The sequence below is a fragment of the Schistocerca piceifrons genome, chromosome 2 (genome assembly GCF_021461385.2).
Source record: "Schistocerca piceifrons isolate TAMUIC-IGC-003096 chromosome 2, iqSchPice1.1, whole genome shotgun sequence".
NCBI lineage: Eukaryota > Metazoa > Arthropoda > Insecta > Orthoptera > Acrididae > Schistocerca > Schistocerca piceifrons.
In genome coordinates this window covers 892678602-892705354 of record NC_060139.1, presented here as the reverse complement: position 1 = coordinate 892705354, position 26753 = coordinate 892678602, and the positions used below count along the sequence as shown (strand labels likewise).

Sequence of the window (26753 nt, the reverse complement as noted above, 5' to 3'; positions counted from 1 at the left end):
AGTTCTAACGGGAGCATAAGAAACTGTTGAATAAGAAATTAAAAATTTTTAAGACGTCAGTGAGGGGGGGGGGGACGGTGAAGGAGGGAGGAGAAGAAAATAAAGAATGGAGGGAGATATGGCATTGGAAAATAGAATGGCGAGGGGAGGGAAAACTAAGGATAAATGTAAGTAAAATAAAAAATAAGAAAGTTCGAGAAGCTACAATGATTGGAGGAATAAGTGTACCCAAGGTATGGGCAGTTATTCGAATGTAGGTAAAGCAGACATCAGAGTGTAATACAAAATTTAATTTCTCGTGACCAGTTGGTCGCCGACATTAAAATTTTTAGATTGCTTAAGGAATTTAGTTGTCTCAAACCCTTCTACAATAGTTAGTTTTTTACCTGTAGGGACGCAAAGTAGAATATGGAGGGAAGCAAGTGTGGGTTCTCAGTGGCCGCTAATACTACAGTGTTCTGCATAGGAGGATTTATTTTTTATGGCGCCCTTTTCCGTAAGAAAGAGCTCTTGCAGTGTTATTTCTACATCACGACCACTTTGTATTTCTATACGATATATTACCCAGAAATCGTGGAGCGATATAACTGAGGTCGGAAGGAGTACTATGAAGTATCAGCATGTTTGTCAATTTCGTTGATTTTTGACCAAATAGCTTTGTCTGTTTCGTTGGAATTACAGACATTAGCTTCAGCGATGGGCTTCAGATCATTTAATTAATGTTTTGCTGAATTATGAAATAAAGGGATGTTATGCATTCCATCAAGCCTTGGGAAAAAACGGCTCTTTTTGTGCCCGATGGGGTGACATGATGAGACATGTACAATAGCATAGCATATATTTTTTTAAACGGAATTGATCCCTCAACCAAATGAAGACTTAAGTCAAGGTAATTAAGAGATTGAGTGATGTCATGAGCTCATATATAGAAACCAGTTTAGGATGGAGATTGGAGAACTCTTCCACAAGCAAACTTACGTTGATAATATTATAAGGGATAAACACTTCCTAATGTTCTGCAAAATTATATTTATTTGGTCACCAACCGACTTTTGGCTTCTAAGGCCATCTTAAGTTTTGAAGAACATTAGGAAGTGAATTCCTTTATGATATTATTATCGTCTTCTGCCAAGCAGCGAAGGAAATTTCAATTAACGTTATGTTGTTAAATTGTTCGTCAGCTAAGACGAAGATGTCGTTTACGCATCTACAATAAAAGAGGACTTCTGTATCAAGTATTAGTTGTCTAACGTATTAATGAAAATGTCTACTGAATAACTGGCTAGGAAGCCCCATTGTTACTCTGTCTTTTTGTTTATGTATATGGTTTTTAAGTGGAAGATAGTTGTATGGCATAATGATTTTAAGGAGTGATACAAGTTCATCGAATTTGTAGTGAGTGAGCGCACTGTTATATTATCAACAATAACGTTGATAGACTTATCGATGCTTATATTTCTACACAAGTTTCCACATCAAGAGAGGCTATGGAGCAGAATGGCTGAAATAATTTCCTGCTTAAAACGTCATAAACATAAACATATAATTGCCATAACATTTTTAGAACAAATGTGGCACCAGGTTCTGCTGGGTTACCAGCACATTTAACAGCGGGGAGCACTGGTACAGTAATTCTGGTTTAGGTGTTTAAATATGGGCGCCGAGGAGTAGAATCTTGGGATTCATTTCTTTTACCTGAGTTTGGTTTTCAGGGACAATGATGTTATTGCAAGCAAGAACACAATCACGTGAACCTCTAGCAAACGTTTGCATTCGATTAAAGACAATGGGGTTCAATACCATTTTCACTGAAAGTTGCTCAGTTTTGGATACGTAATTCATACAACAGCTGCTGTATTATCATTATCCTTTACTGTTAATTGATTTAAAGTCTTCCTATTCCTTGTTAACATTACTCAGTTTAAAAATTCTCTCGATGAAACAAAAAATTTGAACGTATTCGTACTGTCATCAACAGCGCGATCTGCTGTTAACTTCACGTCTACAAAGAGATCAGTTGCCCACTTATCCTTCACTGCAGGTTGAACGAAGTGTTTAAGACTTTTATTTAAAAGGGCATTCTGTTGGTGACTAAATTTTATGTCAGTAAGATTGACTGCTCACTTTTGGAAATGGTAAAAAATTGTCCTTGACTGAGTTGGGATTATTGATGCTCTATCTATAAGTGTTAGGTAACTATGAAATTTTGTTGTGGTGTCTCTTAAGATAACTATTCTAAAACTCTAAGTCTCACTAACCTATTGGTTATGAGAAAACAGTTTTTTTTTTAAAAACAATGATGCCTGATTTACCCACATTTCAATAACTGTCCAATCACTGTGGCTTTGCGTACATACTTATTTTTGCCTTATTTACCTTTGTCTACAGATTAGTTATTTACCCGCCCCCCTCCATCGCTCCCTTAGACTCCTCCCACCATTACTTGTTTCCAATTCATCCCGCCCATTCTTTATTTTCCTCCTCCTTCCTATTCCATCCATTCTTCCTTTTTTCCTGCGAGTCTTTTCCCTCAGCTCTTAACTTTTTACTTTCTGGTTCTACAGTTTTCTTATGCTGCCCTTAGCTCCAGTCTCCGAGCATTAGTTCTGTTATTAGTTTTGTTTACTTTATAATATTCTGTTTATGGAGTCATACTTCCCACATTTCTAAACTGCCCCTTCTTTTTAAGTAACATAGATAATTATATTTTTACGTATGTCATTACCATTGGCCATGTAAAATTTAACCTGTGATTTTATTTGTGTTTATTTAATCCGTTTCCCATTCTACTTTATTTATTCGTATGTCTGTGCACTTATGCTGTGCTACCAGCGCAGCCACTCATCGCTTTGCTAGTTCTTCTTACGTGGGTTCGATGCATTGTCTGTTTGATTGTCGCAATACCTACTGTGATCGTCTTCCTATCTTTGCACCGCTTTCCGCTTCAGCTTGGCGGGTGTATACTTTATAATGTGACTATTCGTTAGCTCGTGTTGATTTTATATTTATTCTGAGCTAAACAAAAATTTTTACATTTCTGTATAACATTACTCATCTTGCCATTCTAGGCCGTCCTGGACCAAACCTCATGCCTGTCTGTTTCGTTTTAATTGTTTGTTATTGAAGCTTCTTATTACATAAATTAAGCGACTTTCGCTGGCTTTAGGCATGTACCTCAACATTAGCTCTATGTCGATGATTGTAGGTGTCAGACAGGTTCACATACTTTCATGTACAGAAACCTTTTTTGTTATTACTTCCACATAATCTGAAGATGCGCCAACCATACGAAACGCATCATTAGCAACAAAGCTTTTTGGAACAGAGATTGCTTTTTTTATTCTTTTTTGAAAAATCAGCTAATATTGTAGATGACTGTGATTGTATTCTATCTTTCCGGTTTTTTTTCCTGAAGCTATGTTTGTACAACTCAAGAAAAAGTGTGCAAAGAAAATAAATCACGTGGGTGAGGCATTGAAGCACGTGAGGGAAAAGTTACCACGACTGCCTCAGTCATAAGTCAAAGACAGTATCATTGTTCTTCCAGAAATTCCAGAGTTTTCGGATGAAATATTACTTAGCTGTGTAAGAAAAAATTCTAAAATATTAGGTTTAGTTTCTTAAAATTAACAGAGCATAAAATTATAACGTTTTTTTCGGAGAACTGTTGTCATGTTACGAAATGCTTGGTTCTAACGTGTCTCTAGAATATAGCTCTTTTTGCCCACTTCTATGTCATCTCAGAAAATTGTAGAGCAGTTTCTGGCTAACACGCAGAGTGATTTAAGCAGGATATTGCACTCATGGGGAATAGGCATTCGAGGGAAAATGAACTGGGCTGCTGCGGATCTGTTGCTAGATATGCTCAATATGTAACTTATAAGAGACAAATAATGCGGAAACGTGCAGACGATTTATAGTTTTATCAAAATTTCTTCAAACTATCCGGTCATGACAATTATTACGGTAAAATATGTTACTGAATGGTAGATCATAATGTGTTAACTGAATATTCGTGTATGTTGGATAATTTATGGAAGGAACAGAAAGAAACGAGGGAAATTATTCATTTTCTTTCGGTTTAATTTAGTCATTTGTGAGAATATGTTCATTCTATTTTATCGCTGTAACGGCTTCGTAATAATCTAGAGAGCCTTCATCTCAGGCAGTAACAATTATCGTCAGATTCCCTATACTAAACATTTCGAAAGTATTGCCTTTTGTGTGCCATTCTCACAAATCGGTGTAGGATCAACATGGTTATGAACGGTTCTGCCATGTTTACAATTGTCGCCACCATATTACCCCGGGGTTGAAATATGTGCAGTAATATTTGTCTGCATGTAATGTTATTCATCTGAAAGTAAGGGAAAGTTTCCGCTGTGAATAGTGTAACTGAGGTGGGACTGCCGGCACGGGTGGCCGAACGGTTCTAGGCGCTACAGTCTGGAACCGCGCAACTGCTACGATCGCAGGTTCGAATCCCGCCTCTGGCATGGTAGTGTGTGATGTCCTTAGGTTAGTTAGGTTTAAGTAGTTCTAAGTTCTAGGGGACTGATGACCTCAAAAGTTAAGTCCCATAGTGCTCAGGGTCTCTTTTTTTTTTAGGTGGGACTTGGGTATCGGGCAGGTATTCACTTATTAGGGTGTGGAAAACCACCTAGAAACTATATCCATTCTGGTCAGCCCACCATACCTCGTTGTTAATCCGCCAGACAGATTTGGTCACGCAAGCCGCGCTTTAACACTTACGGGCATCTGGGCGGGAAACATTTCCAGAGTATCTTGCTACGTCAAACATTATGTGTAGTGGTGGTATTAAACAGCACACTGGAGCTAAGCATTTCTTTTAACGGATGTTTTTCGTAATATTATATGTAAATAAATATAGAGATCCTGTGTGTAAGTAATTTACAAACTTTAAATTAAAATTTATTCTACAGTGTAATGGGGAGATTGCAATTTAGAAAAAAATATAAAGTTAATAATCATACTGAAATTATAGTCATTTCTTGATGATTTGGGCAGGCAGCTCAATGTAAAGGGCCTTGTCCGATTAAGACAGGTGTCAGCGTCACAAAGCATTTTCTTGCTACACAATGTTGTTGTTGTTGTTGTAGTCTTCAGTCCTGAGACTGGTTTGATGCAGCTCTCCATGCTACCCTATCCTGTGCAAGCTTCTTCATCTCCCAGTAGTTACTGCAACCTACATCCTTCTGAATCTGCTTAGTGTATTCATCTCTTGGTCTCCCTCTACGATTTTTACCCTCCACGCTGCCCTCCAATAATAAATTGGTGATCCCTTGATGCCTCAGAGCATGTCCTACCAACCGATCCCTTCTTCTTGTCAAGTTGTGCCACATATTTCTCTTCTCTCCAATTCTGTTCAGTACCTCCTCATTAGTTATGCGATTTACCAATCTAATCTTCAGCATTATTCTATTGCACCACATTTCAAAAGCTTCTATTCTCTTCTTGTCCAAACTATTTATCGGCCGTGTTCCACTTCCATACTTGGCTACACTCCATACAAATACTTTCAGAAACGACTCCCTGGCACTTAAATCAATACTCGACGTTAACAAATTCCTCTTCTTCAGAAACGCATTCCTTGCCATTGACAGTCTACATTTTATATCCTCTCTACTTCGACCATCATCAGTTATTTTGCTCCCCAAATAGCAAAACCCCTTTACTACTTTAAGTGTCTCATTTCCTAATCTAATTCCCTCAGCATCACCCGACTTAATTCGACTACATTCCATTATGGTCGTTTTGCTTTTGTTGATATTCATCTTATACCCTCCTTTCAAGACACTGTCCATTCCGATCAACTGCTCTTCCAAGTCGTTTGCTGTCTCTGACAGAATTACAATGTCATCGGCGAACCACAAGGTTTTTATTTTATTTCTTCTCCATGGATTTTAATACCTATTCCGAACGTTTCTTTTGTTTCCTTTACTGCTTGCTCAATATACAGATTGAATAACATCGGAGAGAGGCTACAACCCTGTCTCACTCCCTTCCCTACCACTGCTTCCCTTTCATGTCCCTCGACTCTTATAACTGCCGTCTGGTTTCTGTACAAATTGTATATAACCTTTCGCTCCCTGTGTTTTACCCCTGCCACCTTCAGAATTTGAAAGAGAGTATTCCAGTCAACATTGTTAAAAGCTTTCTCTAAGTCTACAAATGCTAGAAACGTAGGTTTGACTTTCCTTAATCAGTTTTCTGAGATAAGTCGTAGGGTCAGTACTGCCTCACGTGTTCCAATACTTCTACGGAATCCAAACTGATCATCCCCGAGGTCGACTTCTAACAGTTTTTCCATTCGTCTGTAAAGAATTCGCGTTAGTATTTTGCAGCTGTGACTTATTAAACTGATAGTTCGCGAATTTTCACATCTGTCGACACCTTCTTTCTTTGGGATTGGAATTATTATATTCTTCTTGAAGTCTGATGCTACGCAATAGGAAAGCTAATTTTTGTTTAGCTTTTCTTCCCTTTCAAGATTGTGTCAGATTTTTTTTTTTCAATTCATTTCATGTGTCTACCGATGTCTGGGAATGTTACGTAGCATTTGTGTTTCTAGGGTTCTAGAAAACGGCAGCCTGTGGATCGCGAACGTGACGGCAGAGCACGCGGGCAGCTACGCCTGTGAAGCCTCCACCGACGCCAGCTCAACTCTCAGCAAGACCGTCCGCCTCACAGTGCACCGTACGTATTCCCAGACCTGGTGTTGTTTAGCAGTGTGCCTCCAGAATTCCCCTGGTGGCTGGTTTGCGGCCATATTGACCATCGTCCACAACGTACTAAAAGCGAAAAATCTGCGATTTGCTGGATCCTCCCACCAACAGCGACTCGTGACTAACTCGTATAACTGGGAGTTGACGTGCGTGTTCACAGCCAGACAAGTACATGACAATCACTGCAAAATTCGCATGAAATACTCACAATACTTGCTACAAAATATAACTCCAGATACAATAAATTTCCCTTAAAAAATTAGTAGGGCTTTTCTTACATGGCTGAGAATTATACCTACTTGCAATTATTTTGCACGAAGTCTGTTCCTCCGTGTTTCTGTGAAACAAAAACTAAAATAACTTTTGCACAGAAATTATTTATGCATTTCTGTTGTTTGACGCAAATAAAGAGATAACCTTTGACTGAAATTAGGTATGCATTTCCGTGGAGCGTACTGTAAATGCACTCGGTTTAGTCTCTGTCAATGTGCCTCTTAAAACGTCTTACGCCCTCCCTGATTTGAGAACCATCTCCCAGACTCAGCGGTAATCAAACAACTTACAAAAGTCTGCACGTTTCTGAAAACTATGTTTGCACGCAGTGCTCAGTTTCCGCTGTGAAGGGAAAACACCACAACGAAACTAACAAAAATGTTAAGTATAACGTTTGATAAAATGCATTACTTTATTACTTATTAATTATAGTTTTATTTCACAGTCCTGTCTTCTCTTATAACCTACCCAAATATCCTCAGTTAGCTGACAATACAATTAGTGCTTGAACAATGTTGATAATAATTGTAATAATAATATAACACTTACAATAATAATAATAATATTTATTATTATTATTATAGTAATGACTGCACAGAAATTGACACCAATCATCCTTAGCACTGTTGTGTTAAGCAACTTTCTCATTGGTTTCATGTCTTATGTCAGTAATAAGGTTTAACAGAAATTAAAGGCAGTGATACGAAAGAAATCAATATGGAGAAAAAACTAACTGATCAGAATAAGAATGATAAATAAGTAGATAAAATTACAAAATGACATCGTAGGTAGAAATTATCTATGGAAAGGTGTGAAAAAAGCGTGAATAGTTTCCATTGTGACAGAGATACTGGATCTTAGTTCGACAAAAGGAAAACAGTTGGAATATGCTGAGACAGCAACTATGTTAGTAATAATACAAGTAATAATGATTTAAGCTTGCCTTCAGTGCACATAGGCTTCCGATAAATGTATTTTATAGGGCAGATTATTCCAGAGTCGTATGGCTGAAAAGGAGAAACGGCTGGAGAAATATTTAGTGTAGTATATAAGTACGACCTAGATGCTGGAAGAATTAGATATGGTATTGCAGTTATGGGATTGGTGGGGGGGAGGGGTAGGTTTTGCTTTGTGAAAATAGTTGTTGAATGTACCATTGACCACCGCGTGAGAAGAGCGTCTCCTTCCCTTTCACATGCACTCTGACTGAGCAGAGAATGGACCTATGTGATCAATGTTACGAACATGTTTTGCGCAAGCATTCATAGCAGTCTCGAGTCGTCTGGAGATTTTCACTGTTTTTGCTCAAAGTAATTAGGATCTAACGGGACGAAAGACTGAGCTAATTTTTGTTTAATTTGAGGAACAAATATTTTCCAACAGTTCCAGATTGCACCTAGGCAAGAGCGAGAAATTCCCTACATACTGCAACAATTTGTTGTCCAAATTTAGATGCTCTGCCAAGTTCATTATTGTAATCGGGTATCATCAAGAAGTAATGGAGAGACTGTTTCGCAAAAGCGTTCGCTAATCAGCTTTCGTTGTGATACGAGTCTCTATGCTTATCGTGATACTGAACAATGCTCTCAGTCATATATGATACACCTTGTTTGTGGTGGCTGACCCGTGGAAGTAGCACACATTAGTGACAAAAAGATAAAGCTAGCGCTAGCTCTCCTGTCTGCACCTGTGAGGGTTGGTTGATGCTATGTAACACACACTGTCCAGTCATATTGATGTGTCCACCACCTATATTCGAATTCAATGTGCAGTATCCACTCACATAAGGCAGGTCACAGCACTAGTATTGGAAGGTACATAAAGTGAGTCAGCGAATGCGGACAAGAGTTCAGTCTTTGTCGTAGAGCTGAAATTGAGACATTTATCCGATGTCCAAAAGGACTACATGATCATTGACTTTCGGTCCAAGGGAGGAAGATTTTTTGAAACGGCTAAGCTTGTAAACTGTTCCTGTCCCTTCGTGGTTAAAGTGCACAGTGCACAGCAAAATTATGCAGTCCAAGACCAGAACCAATGTAACTGTGGGGCACCACCGGCCGTAGACTACTGGGATGAACAACAGCTCTGGAGATGAGTACGTCCAACTGTTGAGCAGCTGACGACCCAGATGAACCAAGAAGCTACCGACAGTGTCTCCCCAATTACGGTTCGGTGAACGATGCTGTAAGTGGGACTCTGCAGCAGGAGGCTGTTTCAAGCAAACTTGCTCACTGCAAAAAATAAATAAATAAATAAATAAAAATGAAATAAAAAAAATGGTTCAAATGGCTCTCAGCATTATGGGACTTAACATCTGAAGTCAGCAGTCCCTTTGAACTTAGAACTACTTAAACCTAACTAACCTAAGGACATCACACACATCCATGCCCGAGGCAGGATTCAAACCTTCGACCGTAGCGGTCGTGCGGTTCCAGATTGAAGCTCCTAGAACCTCTCAGCCACAACGGCCGGCTTGCTCGTTGGAGTTCATCGTCGACGAACGGTGGAGTTTGGACGTCAGTACCACAACTGGTCGTCCAGTGAGGGGAAAGAAATGGCCATTTCAGATGAGTCACGTTTTATGCTCCACTGAACAGATGGCCGTTGGCGTATACTTCCTTGAACAGCCGGAAAGTTCGGAGGAAGGAGCGCTATGATCTGGGGAATGTTTTTGTCGAATTTCCTGGGGAGGGGCCTCGTCATTCTGGAAGTCACAATGGATGCATCTACCCTTGGAGGCCACGTCAATCCCAACGTGCAGTTCGTTTTTGCTCCGCACGCTGCCATCTACCAGCAGGACAATGCAACGCCTCACACAGTTCGCAGTGTACGTTCGTGGATCGAGAAACACCAGGATGAGTTTACCGTCCTCCCGTGACCATCAAACGACCCAGTTTTACTGAGTACATCGCATCGAGAATCTGTGAGGCAGCCTCGATCGGATTGTTTGCGCCATGGATCCTCGAAAGCTATCGCTGCTGGCCACAGCACTTGAGTCGGCATGGCTATGTATCTCTGTCGCTACCTTCCAGAACCTCACTGACTTTCTTCCTGCACGTCTCGCAACGGTCTGCGCTGCGAAATGTGGTTATTCAGACTTTCGACAGGTGGTCACATCAATGTGACTGGACAGTGTATAAGCAGATTTATGACTGCTTTCATTTGCGAATTGCTCGCATGTTAAGTAATTTTATAACAATGTGCTGTGACATAGTTTTATGTGTTTGATTACGAGCGACTGTGCTCCGAAGGCGAAACCGGCGGGGTCTGCTATGTGTCATAAAAAGTACATGCACAGGTAGCCATTCAAATTGCAAGGCTAGAACAGCTAGCAAATAACGAAGATTTATCTGTTGTATATCTGCAGCGTAATAGGAGGAATAAATGATAAAATTTGTAAGTGTTTTGAGGGATGCAGTGTGCAGAATTTAATACACAGATGTGCTAACTATGGCATCAACAAAGTTATTGATGTGGTGGGATGTCAAGTCTGCTTGGATGGAGTATACTGGGATGTGTTTCTAGTCTGCTTCAACTCTATCGCGTAGCTCAGTCCCAATGGCTGACGAGTAGTGGCGGGCCAGTCACCCTGCAACACATAAACAGTTGTTTTTTATTAGTGACGGATCTGGAGAACGTGGTGGCCATGGCGACAGTCGGATACCGTCCCTGTTACGGCATTTGAGAACAGAACGGAAGCAAGAACTACGTTCGCGTTTACAAATATTGTGAAACTCCAGCTACACAATTTGTTGATGACAATTCAAATTTGTACCTGACTGCGTACTCGACCCCGGATTTCCCAGGTTACAAGACCGATCACTTAACGGCTTTCGGCTACGATCGCAGGTTAGAATCCTGCCTCCGGCATGGATGTGTGCGATGTCCTTAGGTTAGTCAGGTTTAAGTAGTTCTAAGTCTAGGGGTCTGATGGCCTGAGATGCTTAGAGCCATTTGAACCATTTTTACCGGCTTTGGCTATCCGAGCTCGATCCCTGGACTGACTCAACCTTACGTAAGTCTACATCTACATCAACATTTATACTCCGCAAGCCACCCAACGGTGTGTGGCGGAGGGCACTTTACGTGCCACTGTCATTACCTCCCTTTCCTGTTCCAGTCGCGTATGGTTCGCGGGAAGAACGACTGTCTGAAAGCCTCCGTGCGCGCTCTAATCTCTCTAATTTTACATTCGTGATCTCCTCGGGAGGTATAAGTAGGGGGAAGCAATATATTCGATACCTCATCCAGAAACGCACCCTCTCGAAACCTGGCGCGCAAGCTACACCGCGATGCAGAGCGCCTCTCTTGCAGAGTCTGCCACTTGAGTTTGTTAAACATCTCCGTAACGCTATCACGGTTACCAAATAACCCTGTGACGAAACGCGCCGCTCTTCTTTGGATCTTCTCTATCTCCTCCGTCAACCCGATCTGGTACGGATCCCACACTGATGAGCAATACTCAAGTATAGGTCTATCGAGTGTTTTGTAAGCCACCTCCTTTGTTCATGGACTTCATTTTCTAAGGACTCTCCCAATGAATCTCAACCTCGTACCCGCCTTACCAACAATTAATTTTATATGATCGTTCCACTTCAAATCGTTCCGCACGCATACTCCCAGATATTTTACAGAAGTAACTGCTACCAGTGTTTGTTCCGCTATCATATAATCATACAATAAAGGATCCTTCTTTCTATGTATTCGCAATACATTACATTTGTCTATGTTAAGGGTCAGTTGCCACTCCCTGCACCAAGTGCCTATCCGCTGCAGATCTTCTTGCATTTCGCTACAATTTTCTAATGCTGCAACTTCTCTGTATACTACAGCATCATCCGCGAAAAGCCGCATGGGACTTCCGACACTATGTACTAGGTCATTTATATATATTGTGAAAAGCAATGGTCCCATAACACTCCCCTGTGGCACGCCAGAGGTTACTTTAACGTCTGTAGACGTCTCTCCATTGATAACAACATGCTGTGTTCTGTTTGCTAAAAACTCTTCAATCCAGCCACACAGCTGGTCTGATATTCCGTGGGCTCTTACTTTGTTTATCAGGCGACAGTGCGGAACTGTATCGAACGCCTTCCGGAAGTCAAGAAAAATAGCATCTACCTGGGAACCTGTATCTAATATTTTCTGGGTCTCATGAATAGATAAAGCGAGTCACCGTATTATCTTCATCCTATAGTATTGCAAATACTGTGAATCCCGTACAGGGAGTGACGTTCGATTAAAGTCGCAGCCTTGTTTTTAAGCATGAAATATAATACTCAAGCACCTGTGTTTGTACAGTTTACTCTACAGTATAGTATTTCGCGACAAAAATTCAAGGCCTCGACTTTAATCATACGCCCCTCCCTGTACGGGTTTTACACTATCTGTATGAAAATAAGATGTAGACAAAATGGTGACATATGGAGGGTTGCCTACCACGGGGAGCGTGCTGGTATGGCCGAAGCGGTACGAGTTCCGGTCCGGCACAAACTTTCACTGTCACCAATAATATATGCAGGTGGAATTTCATCATATTCACAAATGCGAAAATAAATCTTACATTTCAGATCGTCTGACAATCGCAGGAGTGACTGAAAGACATTGCACGGTACCTCGAAACAACACAGGCACTGCAACATAAAACGAAAAGCATTGCATCTTGTGTTATGTTGTTCAAAGATAACCTAACGGAAACTGCGAAGAAAGGACATAGCCATCGGCCGTAATGTGCCCGCAGTTGTTTATGATATTGGCTATGAGAACCAGGTTTTGTCAGTTGTGTAGTCAATAGCAGCTGATACGACCAAGCCAGGTACTGGGTCCATATGACATTGACGAATGTCTGGAAAAAACGTTCCCGCGCTTCTCACGGGACCGGTGAGCCTCTCTCTACTGCCGCACTAAGGGAAGCTACACTATTAATTGTGGGGTTTTTCTGTCGATAACAGACTGTTATGTCAACACTTCGTGGCTTTTAAAAGATATTGCGGAGGGGTTAGAAATGATGGTATCGTTTCCACCGCGATTATATGGGCAGCTTAATATCCAATAAGCCGATCAACCTCTTACGCCAATCGTGTGCTCGCCGGAGTCACCAATGTATAACTTCTTTCTTACAATCACACGTAGCACACAGTGACGCATTTTGTAAGCAAGATTTTCTTTTTTTTTAGTCATCATTCTTCTGTCTGGTTTGATGCGGCCTGCTACGAGTTCGCATTCTGTACCAACCTTTTCATCTCATAGTAGTACTAGCAAAATCCGTCCACAGTTCTTTGCTATATGTATTCACTCTTTGTTTTCCTCTACAGTTTTTCTCCTCAACCACTACCTCTAGTATCATGGAGGTTATTCCCGGGTATCTTAACAGATGTCCATTTATCCTGTCCTTTCTTCTTGTCAGCGTTTTCCGTATATTACTTTCATTTCCGATTCTGTGGTGAATCTCCTCAATTACCACCTTATCAGCCCACCTAATTTTCAGCACTCTTCTGTAACTCCACATTCCAGATGCTGCGATTCTCTTCTGTTCCGATTTTACTAGAATCCATGTTTCACTGTCAAAGAATGTGGTGCTCCAAACGTACTTACTTACTTACTCACTGGTCATACCGGACTCGGGAGTCCATTACCGCAGCAACGTATTTTCGCCATCTGTCTCTGTCTTGGGCTATTTCCTTCCATTCTCCTTCAATACCTAGGCTCCTCAAATCAGCCTCCACATTGTCCTCCCATCTACGCCTCGGTCTCCCCACAGGACGTTTTCCCTCTAGGTGCCCTACCAGTACTCTGCGCGCTACCCTGCCCGCATCCGTTCGAGCAACGTGACCCGCCCATCGCAGCCTACGTGATTTAATAATACCGATTATGTCAGGGCTTGAATAGAGTTCGTGAACCTCTTAGTTACGCAGTTTTCGCCACTCTCCGATAGTGTCATTCCTTTTTGCTCCAAAAATGTTCCTCAAAATTTTGTTTTCAAATAGTCGAAACGGCTTTTCATTTTGCACAGTGAAAGACCAAGTCTCACACCCATACAGCATAACTGGTAGAATAATAGTTTTGTATATTCTAATCTTTAAATTCCTAGACAATATCCGTGATGAAAGTAATCTGTTCAGTGAAAAGTAGCACGCATTTCTCGTCCGTAATCTCTTCTTCAGTTCGGATTCAATCTCATTTCTCGAAGTGATGTCCACGCCTAGATACTTAAATGTGTTCACTTTTTCAAACTGCATGTCTCCAACTCTTAACAATTCCTGATCTATTGCTGTTGCCATTCTAGTAGTAACCAGGTATTTAGTTTTGTCTTCACTTATCCTTAGACCTACATCTTCACTAGCCTTGATTAACGCATTCGCATTTGCTGTTACAGACTCTTTACTATCGCTAATGATGTTTAGATCATCTGCATACCCTCATATCTTAATATTTCCATTTAACTCCACTCTCTCTGAATTATCTGCTGCCATTCGTACAATATATTCTAGGACTAAATTAAAAAGTAGCGGAGACAGAGCATCTCCCTGCTTAAGTCCGTTCTTTATTACAAATTCTTCTGACTCCAATTTCCCCACGCGTAATCTACCTTTTGTGTTTTTCAAGCTCGCTTCTATAAGTCTAACATACTTCTTTGGTATTCCAAGTTCCAAAAGAATTTGGTAGAATTTTGACTGCAATACTGAATCATATGCTCCAAACGTACATCCTCAGAAATTTCTTCGTCAATTAAGGCCTATGTTTGATACTAGATTCCTTTTGGCCACGAATGCCTTTCTTGGCGGTATTAGACATATTTTGGTGTCGTCCTTCCTCCAATCATCATGGTTTACTTTGCTGCCCAGGTAACAGAATTTCCTTACTTTATCTACTTCGTGACCCCGATTCTGGTGTTAGGTTTCTCTCTTTTCTCACCTCTGATACTTCTCATGACTTTCGTCTATCTTCGCTTTGCTCTCAGTCAGTATTCTGCAATCATTTAACTGTTTATTTCATTCAACAGATCCTTTAATTCTCCTTGACTTAAACTGAGTAACGTCATCAGCGAAGCTTATCATCGATATCCTTTCACCTTCAGTTGTTTTATTTCTGTCTTTGCTTCTTCGACGTGTAACAGTAGGGGATAAGGAGCACATTCCTCTCTTTCACCCTTTCCAATCCGAGAGCTCCGATTTTGGGCTTCTGGTCTTATTGTTCCCTCTCGTTTGTTGTAGGTATTGTATATTACTCTTACTTCCCTACAGATTACCCCTATTTCCTCAGAATTTCAAACATCTTGCTCGATTTTACATGGTAGAGTGATTTTTCCAGTTTCGAAAAGTCTGTGAAAGGGTCTTGTTTTTTCTTCAGTATTGCTTCCAATATGAACCATAACGTCGGAACTGCCTCTCTGGTGCCTTTACCTTTCCCAAAGACAGACAGATCGTCATCTACCACATCCACAGTGTTTTTACAGTTATTTTACACATTATTCTTGTGAGCAAATTGGATGCATGAATTGTTAACCTGGCTGTCCGATAATTCTCGCACTTGCAGGATCTTACAGTCTTGGGAAATGTATGGACGATGTTTCGTCGAAAGACAGGTGGGTTATCACCAGGCTGATACATTCGCCACACCGTGAATATTCGTTTTGTTGCAACTTACCCAATCGATTTTAGAAATTATGATTTAATGTTATCTTTCCTCCCGTATGATTTAATCTTAATTCGTCCAAAGTCCTTTAAATTCAGACGCTAATACTGGATGCCCTCTCTCTTCCCTGTCGACAGCTCGTTCTTTTTGTGCACGTCATCAGGCAAGTGTTTCCCATTTAAGAGGTCTTCAGTGTACTCTGTCGACCTATCCGCTCACTCCTCTGCTTTTATCTGCATATACATTGCACTCTTAATGTTACCGCCCTTGCTTTTAATTTCACCGAAGGCTGGTTTGATTTTCTATACGTTGAGTCTTTCCTTCCATCACTAATTTCCTTTTTCGATTTCTTTGTATTTTTCTTGTAGCCATTTAGCCTTAGGTTTCCTGCTCTTCCTGTTTATTTCATGACTGTATAATCCGTAGTTCTGTATTTCCGAATTTCCATGAGCATTTTTGTACTTCCTTTGACGTCTGGTTTGAATATTTCTTCCGTTACCTATGTTTCTTCGCATTTACCTTCCCTGTACCTATGTTTCTCTTTCTAATTCCTATGATTGCCCTTTTCAGAGACTTCCACTTCTCTTCAACTGAATTGTGTGCTTAGCTGTGTTTTATCGCAGTATATATAACCTCAGAGTTTCAAGCATACCTGTTCATGTCCTCATATACTTTCGCTACCTCTTGATCTTCTGCTTGCGACATCGGCATGTATACATGAACTACCGTTGTCGGCGTTGGTTTTGCTGTCGATTCTGATACTAACCCAGTCACTGAACTGTTCACAGCACCACACTCTCCCTTTTGTTCGTTATTCGACTCTTTGTCATGATCACCTACCCCCTTGTAAGTTCCCTTTCGAAAATTCGAAAGGGGGATTAGTGCAGTATCAAATGGAGAGAACATGACGACACTTTTCAATTACATGCCACACATTCTGTGGATCCACATTATTTGTCTTTAATCCGGTGGTTTCCATTGCCTTCTGCATCCTCATGTCGTTGATCACTGCTCATTCTACCGCTTATAAGACCAATTCCCCACCCCAAAGGCAATAGATGCCCTGAACGTCTTTCCGCTCCTTCATCTTCTTTGACAAGCGCTTTGGCAGAACAAGGTTGGCTTATAATGTCTCAAGTCTTCCGCTGCCATTGCTGATGATTTTCGTTCGAAATTTAAGCTGTGACGAGGTTCGAAGTCTAGATCCAGGACGTTTTGATTACTAGTCAAAGACGCTACCCCTAAGACACGGGGGATTTCTGTAAGATAAGAGACCTTAAAATTAAGAAACGTGATATAATGGTCGGCAAACGTACTGGTAAAAGACTATTTAACGTGTAATCAAGATGTTTCCAAAGGGTATGCTTCAGTTTCAGTACTTGTTTGACAACCAGCTGTGGGACGGACATGTTAATGGACGGATAAGATATCAGCTCTGGTTGTCCCTTGAAACCAATGTGTAGCTAATTTATGTATATAGAAAATGTTGACTACTAGGTCTTTGAATCAGGATGGCAAAAGCTAATGGCGTGATACTGACTTGTAGGTGAAGCATTAATCGCCTGCGGACACGCTGAAGACATGCTCTCTTTTAATCACATTAGCGGAATCCATCCGTTCTGCATAGGAAGCCGACATACAAAGGCCATACTTGCAGAAAATGTCTAATCACCATCCGCTCCAAAAAGTCGGGTACCATACATCATCTCACATCATAATCATCATCTTCGTATCCTTCCAGACAGGCGGATATGGAGGTTATGAACAACTTGCCTCTATTTTGCTCAATCATGATATACTTCTTGCCTTGATAATGTTTCCCAGTTTTCTCTTCTAATCTTCAGATCCTCCTTCAACTGATCCAGTCATCTGTTTCTGGGTATTCCTTTTGGTCTTTTCCCCTGCACATCTCTATTCAAGTATTTTGTTTTCGCAAGCAGTTATCCTTCGTCCTCTTCATATGTCCAGACAGTTGAGCCGCGCAGCACTCAGTCTTTCGGTGTGACAGATCAACTGCCACCTGTCCTCTAATGGCTACCTTCCTAATTTTGTCTCGTCTAGTCTTCTGCAAGGGTGACCACGGAAATCTCACTACACAAGCTTTTAACTTGACGAAATCTGCCTTGTTACTTACAAAGCACCCCATGCTGAATACAATGTGAGATAACGTTCTAAACCCGATCTGTTTTGCTCTCACATTAACGTTCTTCTCCGAAACAAGGTTCCGTACTGGGTGAAAAAATTTAAATACCCTACTTACTTACTTTATCCTGTACTTCTGGTGTTGCAGTTCCATTCTGTTATACTGTACTGGCCAGATAAATGAAATGTTCCACGTTTTCAATTCATTCTCCATCCAACATCAGGTTGGCCTGAGCAGACGTCCAGCTCAAAACTATTACTACCGTTTTGCTCTCACTTACTGTCAGCTGGTGCCTTTTAAACTTGGGGTTCAATTCATGTAATCTTCCCTGTACGTGTTGTTCTGTTACTCCCCGAACAGCTGCATCATCAATAAAGACTGAAGCTTTGCGATCACCGTTTACTATCTCCCTGATTTGCTTTATAATCACATCCAAAAGGGCTACAAAATGTAATGGAGAAACTGCACGACCCTGATGCATTCCTCTCTCTGTACGTCTCCCTCTACCATTTCGCACTTTTATACAATTTTATGGCTTTCATATAGCATTTGAACATTCGTTATTAGGGTGTTTAGAACCAACAGATTCTCATACTTTGGGACAATGTCAGTACTATTTCCAGAATCCAGGAATATTATAATTAACCCCTTAGATTTTTTATGATACTTTTCCATTAACTATCTACCAAGGAACCCCTTGAATGCGAAGTCGCGAGAGGCCAATGATGTTTGCGGCATTCTACACCCCACGTCTACCGTGCAAAGACAATATTGGCTGCTAATGGCAACAGGGGTTGTGACTGGAGGTATTTAATGGTGAGCACAACATGAGGCGACGGAGTATAGTTGGACTGCAATAGCCGACGAATATCTCACGTCAGTGGTAATGGTGTTGACACAAAAAAGAGCAACGGCAACGATAAACAAAGCAAACATTGCATTACATCGAAAGCAACAGTTGCCGAAGTTGATATTTCGTCAGAAAGCAACCCAAGCAATTTCGCTGATTGAGAAAAAAGTGGCAGATGAAATACTATCTTTTCTGCAAGATGAGTCAGTGCAATGTGCGGTGGCGTATACGCTCGACTATGCGGACAATGTACATGAGGGGTGCATTGATGACGATACGAAATCAAAAAGTGAATGTGATACTGAAACAGTTGCCGAGTCACGTAGTTCGTTATCGTTGTCGGACAGGGAGCCACAAATTCTGACTCCAGTGAAAACTGGTAAAGGACAATCGCTGTCCAAGGACCGGGTACTAAACACAATTACGTACGTGGAAGATCAAAAGATTTGGAATAAGTCCTCTGTAGTATGATCGAGTAAGAAGCACTACGAAAATTCAAGGGAGAATATTGTGCACTTTTACAAAAACAGGTGTTTAGCATGTTTCAAGAATGCCCGACACAATTTACAGGGTGTGCGTGATGGTGACCTACTGCGTTATGCACATCAAACTGCGAGCGACGTAGATTTCAAGGGAAGCAATGGACATTTGCGTAACTTATAACTGTGATACAGAATTGGAAGACGTAATATAACGAATTTCAACGAAAAGTGAAGCTGACGATGCATATGAAACTGCGAAATCGGGCCCAAAATTTGTAAATGAAATAACGACTTATCCTATCGTTCAGTAAAGAATTGTGTTTCAGCTCCAACCAATAGGGATTTGAAGAGAAAATACACTACTGGCCATTAAAATTGCTACACCACGAAAATGACGTGCTACAGACGCGAAATTTAACCGACAGGAAGAATACGATGTGATATGCAAATCATCAGCTTTTCAGAGCATTCACACAAGGTTGGCGCCGGTGGAGACACCTACAATGTGCTGACACGAGGAAAGTTTCCAACCGATTTCTCATACACAAACAGCAGTTGACCGGCGTTGTCTGATGAAACGTTGTTTTGATGTCTCGTGTAAGGAGGAGAAATGCGTACCATCACGTTTCCGAATTTGATAAAGGTCGGAATGTAGCCTATCGCTATTGCAGTTTATCGTATCGCGACACTGCTGCTCGCGTTGGACGAGATCCAATAACCGTTAGCAGAATATGCAATCGGTTGGTTCAGGAGGGTAATACGGAACGCCGTGCTGGATCCCAACAGGCTCGTATCACTAGCAGTCGAGATGACAGGCATCTTATCTCCATGGCTGTAACGGATCGTGCAACCACATCTCGATCCCTGAGTCAACAGATGGTGACATTTTCAAGACAACAACCATCTGCACGAACAGTTCGACGACGTTTACAGCAGGATGGACTATCAGCTCGGAGACCGCGGCTGCAGTTAGTTCCCTTGACGCTGCATCACAGACAGGAGCTCCTGCGATGGTGTACTCAACGACGAACCTAGGTGCACGAATGGCAAAACGTCATTTTTTTCGGATGACTCCAGGTTCTGCTTACAGCATCATGATGGTCGCATCCGTGTTTGGCGACATCGTGGTGAACGCACATTGGAAGGCTGTGTTTGTCATCGCCATACTGGCGTATCACCCGGCCTGATGGTATGGGGTGCCATTGGTTACACATCTCGGTCACCTCTTGTTCGCATTGACGGCAGTTTAGCGGTGGACGTTACATTTCAGATGTGGTACGACCCGTGGCTCTACCCTTCATTTGATCCCTGCGAAACCCTACATTTCAGCAGGATAATGCACAACCGCATGTTTCAGGTCGTGTACGGGTCTTTCTGGAAACAGAAAATGTTCGACTGCTGCCCTGGCCAGCACATTCTCCAGATCTCTCACCAATTGAAAACGTCTGGTCAATGGTGGCCGAGGTAACTGGCTCGTCACAATACGCCAGTCACTACTCTTGATGAACTGTGGTATTGTGTTGAAGCTGCATGGGCAGCTTTACCTGTACACGCCATCCAAGCTGTGTTTGACTCGATGCTCAGGCGTATAAAGGCCGTTATTACGGCCAGAGGTGGTTATTCTGGGTTCTGATTTCTCAGAATCTATGCACCCAATTTGCGTGAAAATGTAATCATATGTCAGTTCTAGTATAATATATTTGTCCAATGAATACCCGTTTATCATGTGCATTTCTTCTTGGTGTAGCAATTTTAATGGCCAGTAGTGTATATATGAGAAGAACGCTGGGAATTAGAGGTATCACGACACTTGTATCAAGATCGGATAACATCAATGCCTTAACGTGTCGATGTTCGTATACGATCATGCCGATTGTTATTCAGGATGGTAAACTAATTGGAAAGTTGTTTATTCTGCTACGAAAAGTTGAAGGTACTCTCCCCCTACGATTCTATCTCGTGGATATGATCTTGCAAGGGCACTAGGGAATATTTACTCTGATCAGCCAGAAGGTTATGACGTCCTACCTACTATCGATATAAACCCGCCCAGGTGATAACAGCGTCACCTGCGAGGGAAGGACTGCTGGTCATACATAAGCAGGGTGCATGTACCACCAGTGAGCGTGCTTTCCGCGTGTAGAATGGTAAAAGCGCACGATCTACCTGAGATGGATCGAGGGCAGATTGTGATTTCCCGGAGGCTCGACACGAGCATTTCGGAAACTGTGTGACTTGTTTGGTGTTCGAGGAGTACTGTGGCGCGTGTCTTCCAAACGTGAAGAAACAAAGGTGAAACCACGACCAGACGTCGTGGGGTTGGGCGACCGCACTTCATTACGGATGTCGGACGCTGTATGCTCGGCAGACTGGTAAAACAGGACAGGCGGCGAACTGTGGCGGAACTAACAGCGGAGTTAAGTGCTGGGCAGAGTAAAAGTGAGTCTGAACACACAATGCATTGAACACTCCTAACGGCGGGCCTCCGCAGCCAACGACCCATGCAGGTGCGAATGTCAACACCACGACATCGGCTGCTACGACTAAAAAGGGCACGTGACCGATGGCACTAGACATGGTACAGTGTAAGAGCATCGTATGGTCTGATTAATACCAATACCTTCTTCATCATGCTGGCGGCATGGCGCGAATCGGTCATCTCTCAGGGCAACAGTTCCTTGACATCTCTACTACGTCAGGGAGACATGCTAGCGGCGGTTGGGTTATGCTCTTTAATAACATTCATGTGTGCATCCATGGATCCAGTGGAGGTCATGCAGGGTAATATGACTACCAAGGAGAGTGGTACACCGGATGCACACCACATACATCCCTTCGCGATGATCATTTTCCAGACGGCTGCGGCGTTATTCAACCACATAAAGCGCGATGACACGAAGACAGGGGTCTAATGGAGTGGTTCCAGGAGCAAAGTGGCGAGTTCCAGTTGATGCGCTGGTCGCCCAACTCAACAAGTCTGAACCGATCGAACACATCTAGGATGTTGTTGAACATGACGTCAGAGCTCATCGCCCCCCTTTTCGGAATTTTCTGGAATTATGTGACCCGTGTGAGCAGCTACGGTGTCAGTTCCCTACAGCAACGAATCAAGGACTCTGCTTCCTTGCCACGACGAGTTGCCGCTGTTTTCCGTGATAAAGATGAACATACCGGCCATTATGTAGGTGTTCATAATGTTTTGACTGATCAGTGAATGTCACAGAAGGAACAGTGAGAAAATCGGCATAAAATGAAGACACCAGTTGTATTAGCTCTGCTTTTGGTCCATAGCCGAGCAAAATAACTTGCCTTTGCTTGGTTCCCGATCTGCGTATAAAAGTCATACTTCTATCACATTCCTTGAGAGCGAACTATCCCTCCCAAAAAGTGTGTGACATCTAGAACCACTGGATAAATTAAGCCTGTGAATGTTTCTTTTTTTCCGTGCCTATAAGGAATATTATCGCACTATGTGTAGATACGCCTCAAAAGACAGCCAGTTTCACGATAAACGCCACGACAGACTGTTTCGTATTCGGCTGCATTCCATCAGATTGCATTATCTCACATCACCTAGTTTCACCAATAAGATTCTGTATGCTTCTCTTGACAGTGGATATCTAGCTGAACGTCCTGCATGGTTTCTTTCTCCAAAGGAGCTCGCCTTAGTCTTGATGGTGCGAGCCTTCGTGTTTACCGTGGCACGCCATTTTTCATTCGGTGTTCGTGGTGCAAGCTATTGGTTTAATTTGAACATTTCTTGAACGTCGACGATTTGCATTTTGTGAGGAGTAAAGCATATATCCCACAGACGGTTGATCTCTACGCCTTATGCACACTCATTTTCTGTCACCCTCTTGGTGCGCTTGGTCCTCCATTAACAGCTAATACAGGGTTATTACAAATGATTGAAGCGATTTCACAGCTCTACAATAACTTTATTATTTGAGATATTTTCACAATGCTTTGCACACACCTACAAAAACTCAAAAAGTTTTTTTAGGTATTCACAAATGTTCGATATGTGCCCCTTTAGTGATTCGGCAGACATCAAGCCGATAATCAAGATCCTCCCACACTCGGCGCAGCATGTCCCCATCAATGAGTTCGAAAGCATCGTTGATGCGAGCTCGCAGTTCTGGCACGTTTCTTGGTAGAGGAGGTTTAAACGCTGAATCTTTCACATAACCCCACAGAAAGAAATCGCATGGGGTTAAGTCGGGAGAGCGTGGAGGCCATGACACGAATTGCTGATCATGATCTCCACCACGACCGATCCATCGGTTTTCCAATCTCCTGTTTAAGAAATGCCGAACATCATGATGGAAGTGCGGTGGAGCACCATCCTGTTGAAAGATGAAGTCGGCGCTGTCGGTCTCCAGTTGTGGCATGAGCCAATTTTCCAGCATGTCCAGATACACGTGTCCTGTAACGTTTCTTTCGCAGAAGAAAAAGGGGCCGTAAACTTTAAACGGTGAGATTGCACAAAACACGTTAACTTTTGGTGAATTACGAATTTGCTGCACGAATGCGTGAGGATTCTCTACCGCCCAGATTCGCACACTGTGTCTGTTCACTTCACCATTAAGAAAAAATGTTGCTTCATCACTGAAAACAAGTTTCGCACTGAACGCATCCTCTTCCATGAGCTGTTGCAACCGCGCCAAAAAAAGCGTTTGACTTTGTCATCGGGTGTAAGAGCTTGTAGCAATTGTAAATTTTGCTTTAGCCTTTTCCGTAAGATTTTCCAAACCGTCGGCTGTGGTACGTTTAGCTCCCTGCTTGCTTTATTCGTCGACTTCCGCGGGCTACGCGTGAAACTTGCCCGCACGCGTTCAACCGTTTCTTCGCTCACTGCACGCCCCCTACAGAGGCATCCAGAAGCTTTAAACTGCGCATACCATCGCCGAATGGAGTTAGCACTTGGTGGATCTTTGTTGAACTTCGTCCTGAAGTGTCGTTGCACTGTTATGACTAACTGATGTGAGTGCATTTCAACCACGACATACGCTTTCTCGGCTCCTGTCGCCATTTTGTCTCACTGCGCTCTCGAGCGCTCTGGCGGCAGAAACCTGAAGTGCGGCTTCAGCCGAACAAAACTTTATGAGTTTTTCTACGTATCTGTAGTGTGTCGTGGCCATATGTCAATGAATGGAGCTACAGTGAATTTATGAAATCGCTTCAATCATTTGTAATAGCCCTGTATTATTGTAGTCGTAACTGTTTTCAAATGAACCTCACTAAAGGCTGAACTTGTGATCTCACACGCAAAGGGTTCCTTGTTGGTGCAAATATGAGATATGAGGTCTGTTGTTCCTCTGATGCTTCAGATTCCATGTTCCACCTCTTCAAAATGATTTTCTAACGACAATCTTAATCTTTTCTCAATAATTTTTTTGCAGTATCTTAAGACACTGTGATAACAGTGATAACAGGGCGAGTCCTCTGTTATTAGAACACTTTCTCGTACTTCCTTTATTGAACAGTGGTAGTATAACACCCTTCTTCCAGTCATCTGGTACTTTATTTTCGTCTCAAATGACTCCCAGGGTTTGATATAACCACTGCACCCCCTGAAAGTCTGCTGTCTTTTCCATGTTAATTAATCTCAACCGGCTGACTTGCCTCCTTCCATGTGCTGCAAGGCAGTGTCAGCCTCTGCCAAGGTAACAAAAGATCATTCCACTTCAGGTTGTGGTAAATTCGTTATTTCCTGTTGCTCTTCTGTTGTCCCTTTGCCATCCAGTAATATTCTGAAGTATTTTTTCTTCTCTTTTGATTACCCGCCCTTTGTTCCGCTATCCACTGTTGGACTCGGTAACATACTTAAAGTTGGGACCAACTTCAAACCTTTTACAGAATTCAGCCTGCTCTTCATGCCACTAGCCGATCAGCGTTATTTACATGCAGCACCATGAATTTAGCATATTTCACGTTCCTGTGGAGAAAAACCTTAACTATGATTAAAATATAGGTAAACGCAACACGTGAGGAGCACACGAGCACTTTTCAGTTTCACTTAGAACGAAATGAAAAAGAAAATCTGTTCTGGCGAACACGTTACAGTAATACGACAACACAGTGAATTTCAAAGACACTCACGTCAAAGTTAAGAAAAAATGACGTTATATACGTCAAACTCCGGAAGCCATAGACATATATAAACATAACGGCGACGATGACGATGTGTTCCGTTCATGAGGCACATCCACCACCAAAACTTCAATATTCCCTAGTGCACTCGCTCTTCCGTCATCACTTTTCTTAAATGTGTATGTTGCATTTATCTTTTCGTCAAGCAACCGGCCCTCTTCCAAGTCATAATTCTTTCTAGTGCTTCTTCACGATGCAGTCTCTTCTCATCCACAGCACTAGACAAATTTGTTTGCTCTTCTTAACCGATATTGTGTCATATGCAGCTTTGAACAGGTATTCATCTCCACTGCAGTGAAGCAGATCTCTTCTACTTCAAGCTCTTTGCTATTACAAGAGATATAGAAAACACAATAAAGATATGAGCACACATTTTTTTGTCATTGTCCATTGACACAGCATGCACTAAACATTTGTTGGTATCGTTACTGTAAAGCGTATTCGCAGGTTTGGGTACGTGCAGCGCATTTGTTCGTTCTACATTAGACAATAATTCTGTGAGATGTTTTTACACTGTAATTTTGTCTTTGCACTTACCAACGTAATGAAAGCATATCTTACTAAGGATGGACGCCGTACTGAGTACCTCCTTGGGCGATGGCACTCAAATGTAGGTCGCATGTAATAGCAAACATATTAAGTTAGGTCTACTCTTAGACAATAACTGAACATTGTGCGCTCATTTGTTTACTCGTTTGTTTACTGTTTTCTGTATGTCGGTTTATAATAGCAAAGAGCTTGCAGTAGAAGTGTTGTCTTTCACAGTAGCAAAGATGAACAAGTTCTCATAAATCTTAAGGTGTGTATTTCAGCACTCATTTTTACTGGACATTTTTTCTTGTTTTGATCCATACTACCAACTCTCAAAATATGCATACGATTTCTAATACCCTTATAGATTGCTTACTAATCTCCTTTCTTTTTAGTCAATCTGCTTCAGAATATCTAAAAGTGTAGAGCATCCCACAGAATCAAAGGCTTGTCCCCAAGTCAAGAGGAAACTGTACAATCCTAACCTGATTGGTATCACAGTTGTTCAAAAACTGCACTTTGCGGCATCAGATTTGAAGATGATCTGCAGTGCAGACTGAAACCTGTAAACAGTAATAAAATGTTGTGTTCCAGGCAGTGTTTGTTTATTTATTATAACAAAAAAGTGATCATGGTTCTTACGGTACGGCTTCAGTTAAGATTTATGGGATGGGTCTGATAAGCATACTAGTGACGTAATGGTTTTAGTGTGAGTGAAAGGAAAAGCGCTGAGGAGCCATTACGTTACAAGTCCATGACTGAACAACGACGGATAAAATGCAGGGTGACTGAAAGAGGAAGAACAGATTTCCATTGTTTATTAGAGACAAACTGTGAAAGACAGAAACATATTGCATATGGCACTGGATAGTGGAAGGTTGGAAGTCTTATGTTCTCACAGACAGTATACCATACACCCAACATAAGCACAATGTGTTGCC

General features: G+C 41.9%; 1 protein-coding gene across 1 annotated transcript in view; it reads left to right on the top strand.

The window, feature by feature from the left end:
• The window catches only part of LOC124775971 (Down syndrome cell adhesion molecule-like), a 150114-nt gene extending 125068 nt beyond the window's left edge, over nt 1-25046 (top strand). Inside the window, exons 10-11 of the mRNA XM_047250812.1 lie at nt 6593-6717; nt 24988-25046. Of these exons, the coding sequence (XP_047106768.1) occupies nt 6593-6717; nt 24988-25046 (184 nt within the window). The remainder of the gene's footprint in view (nt 1-6592; nt 6718-24987) is intronic.
• The last annotated feature ends 1707 nt before the right edge of the window (nt 25047-26753 follow it).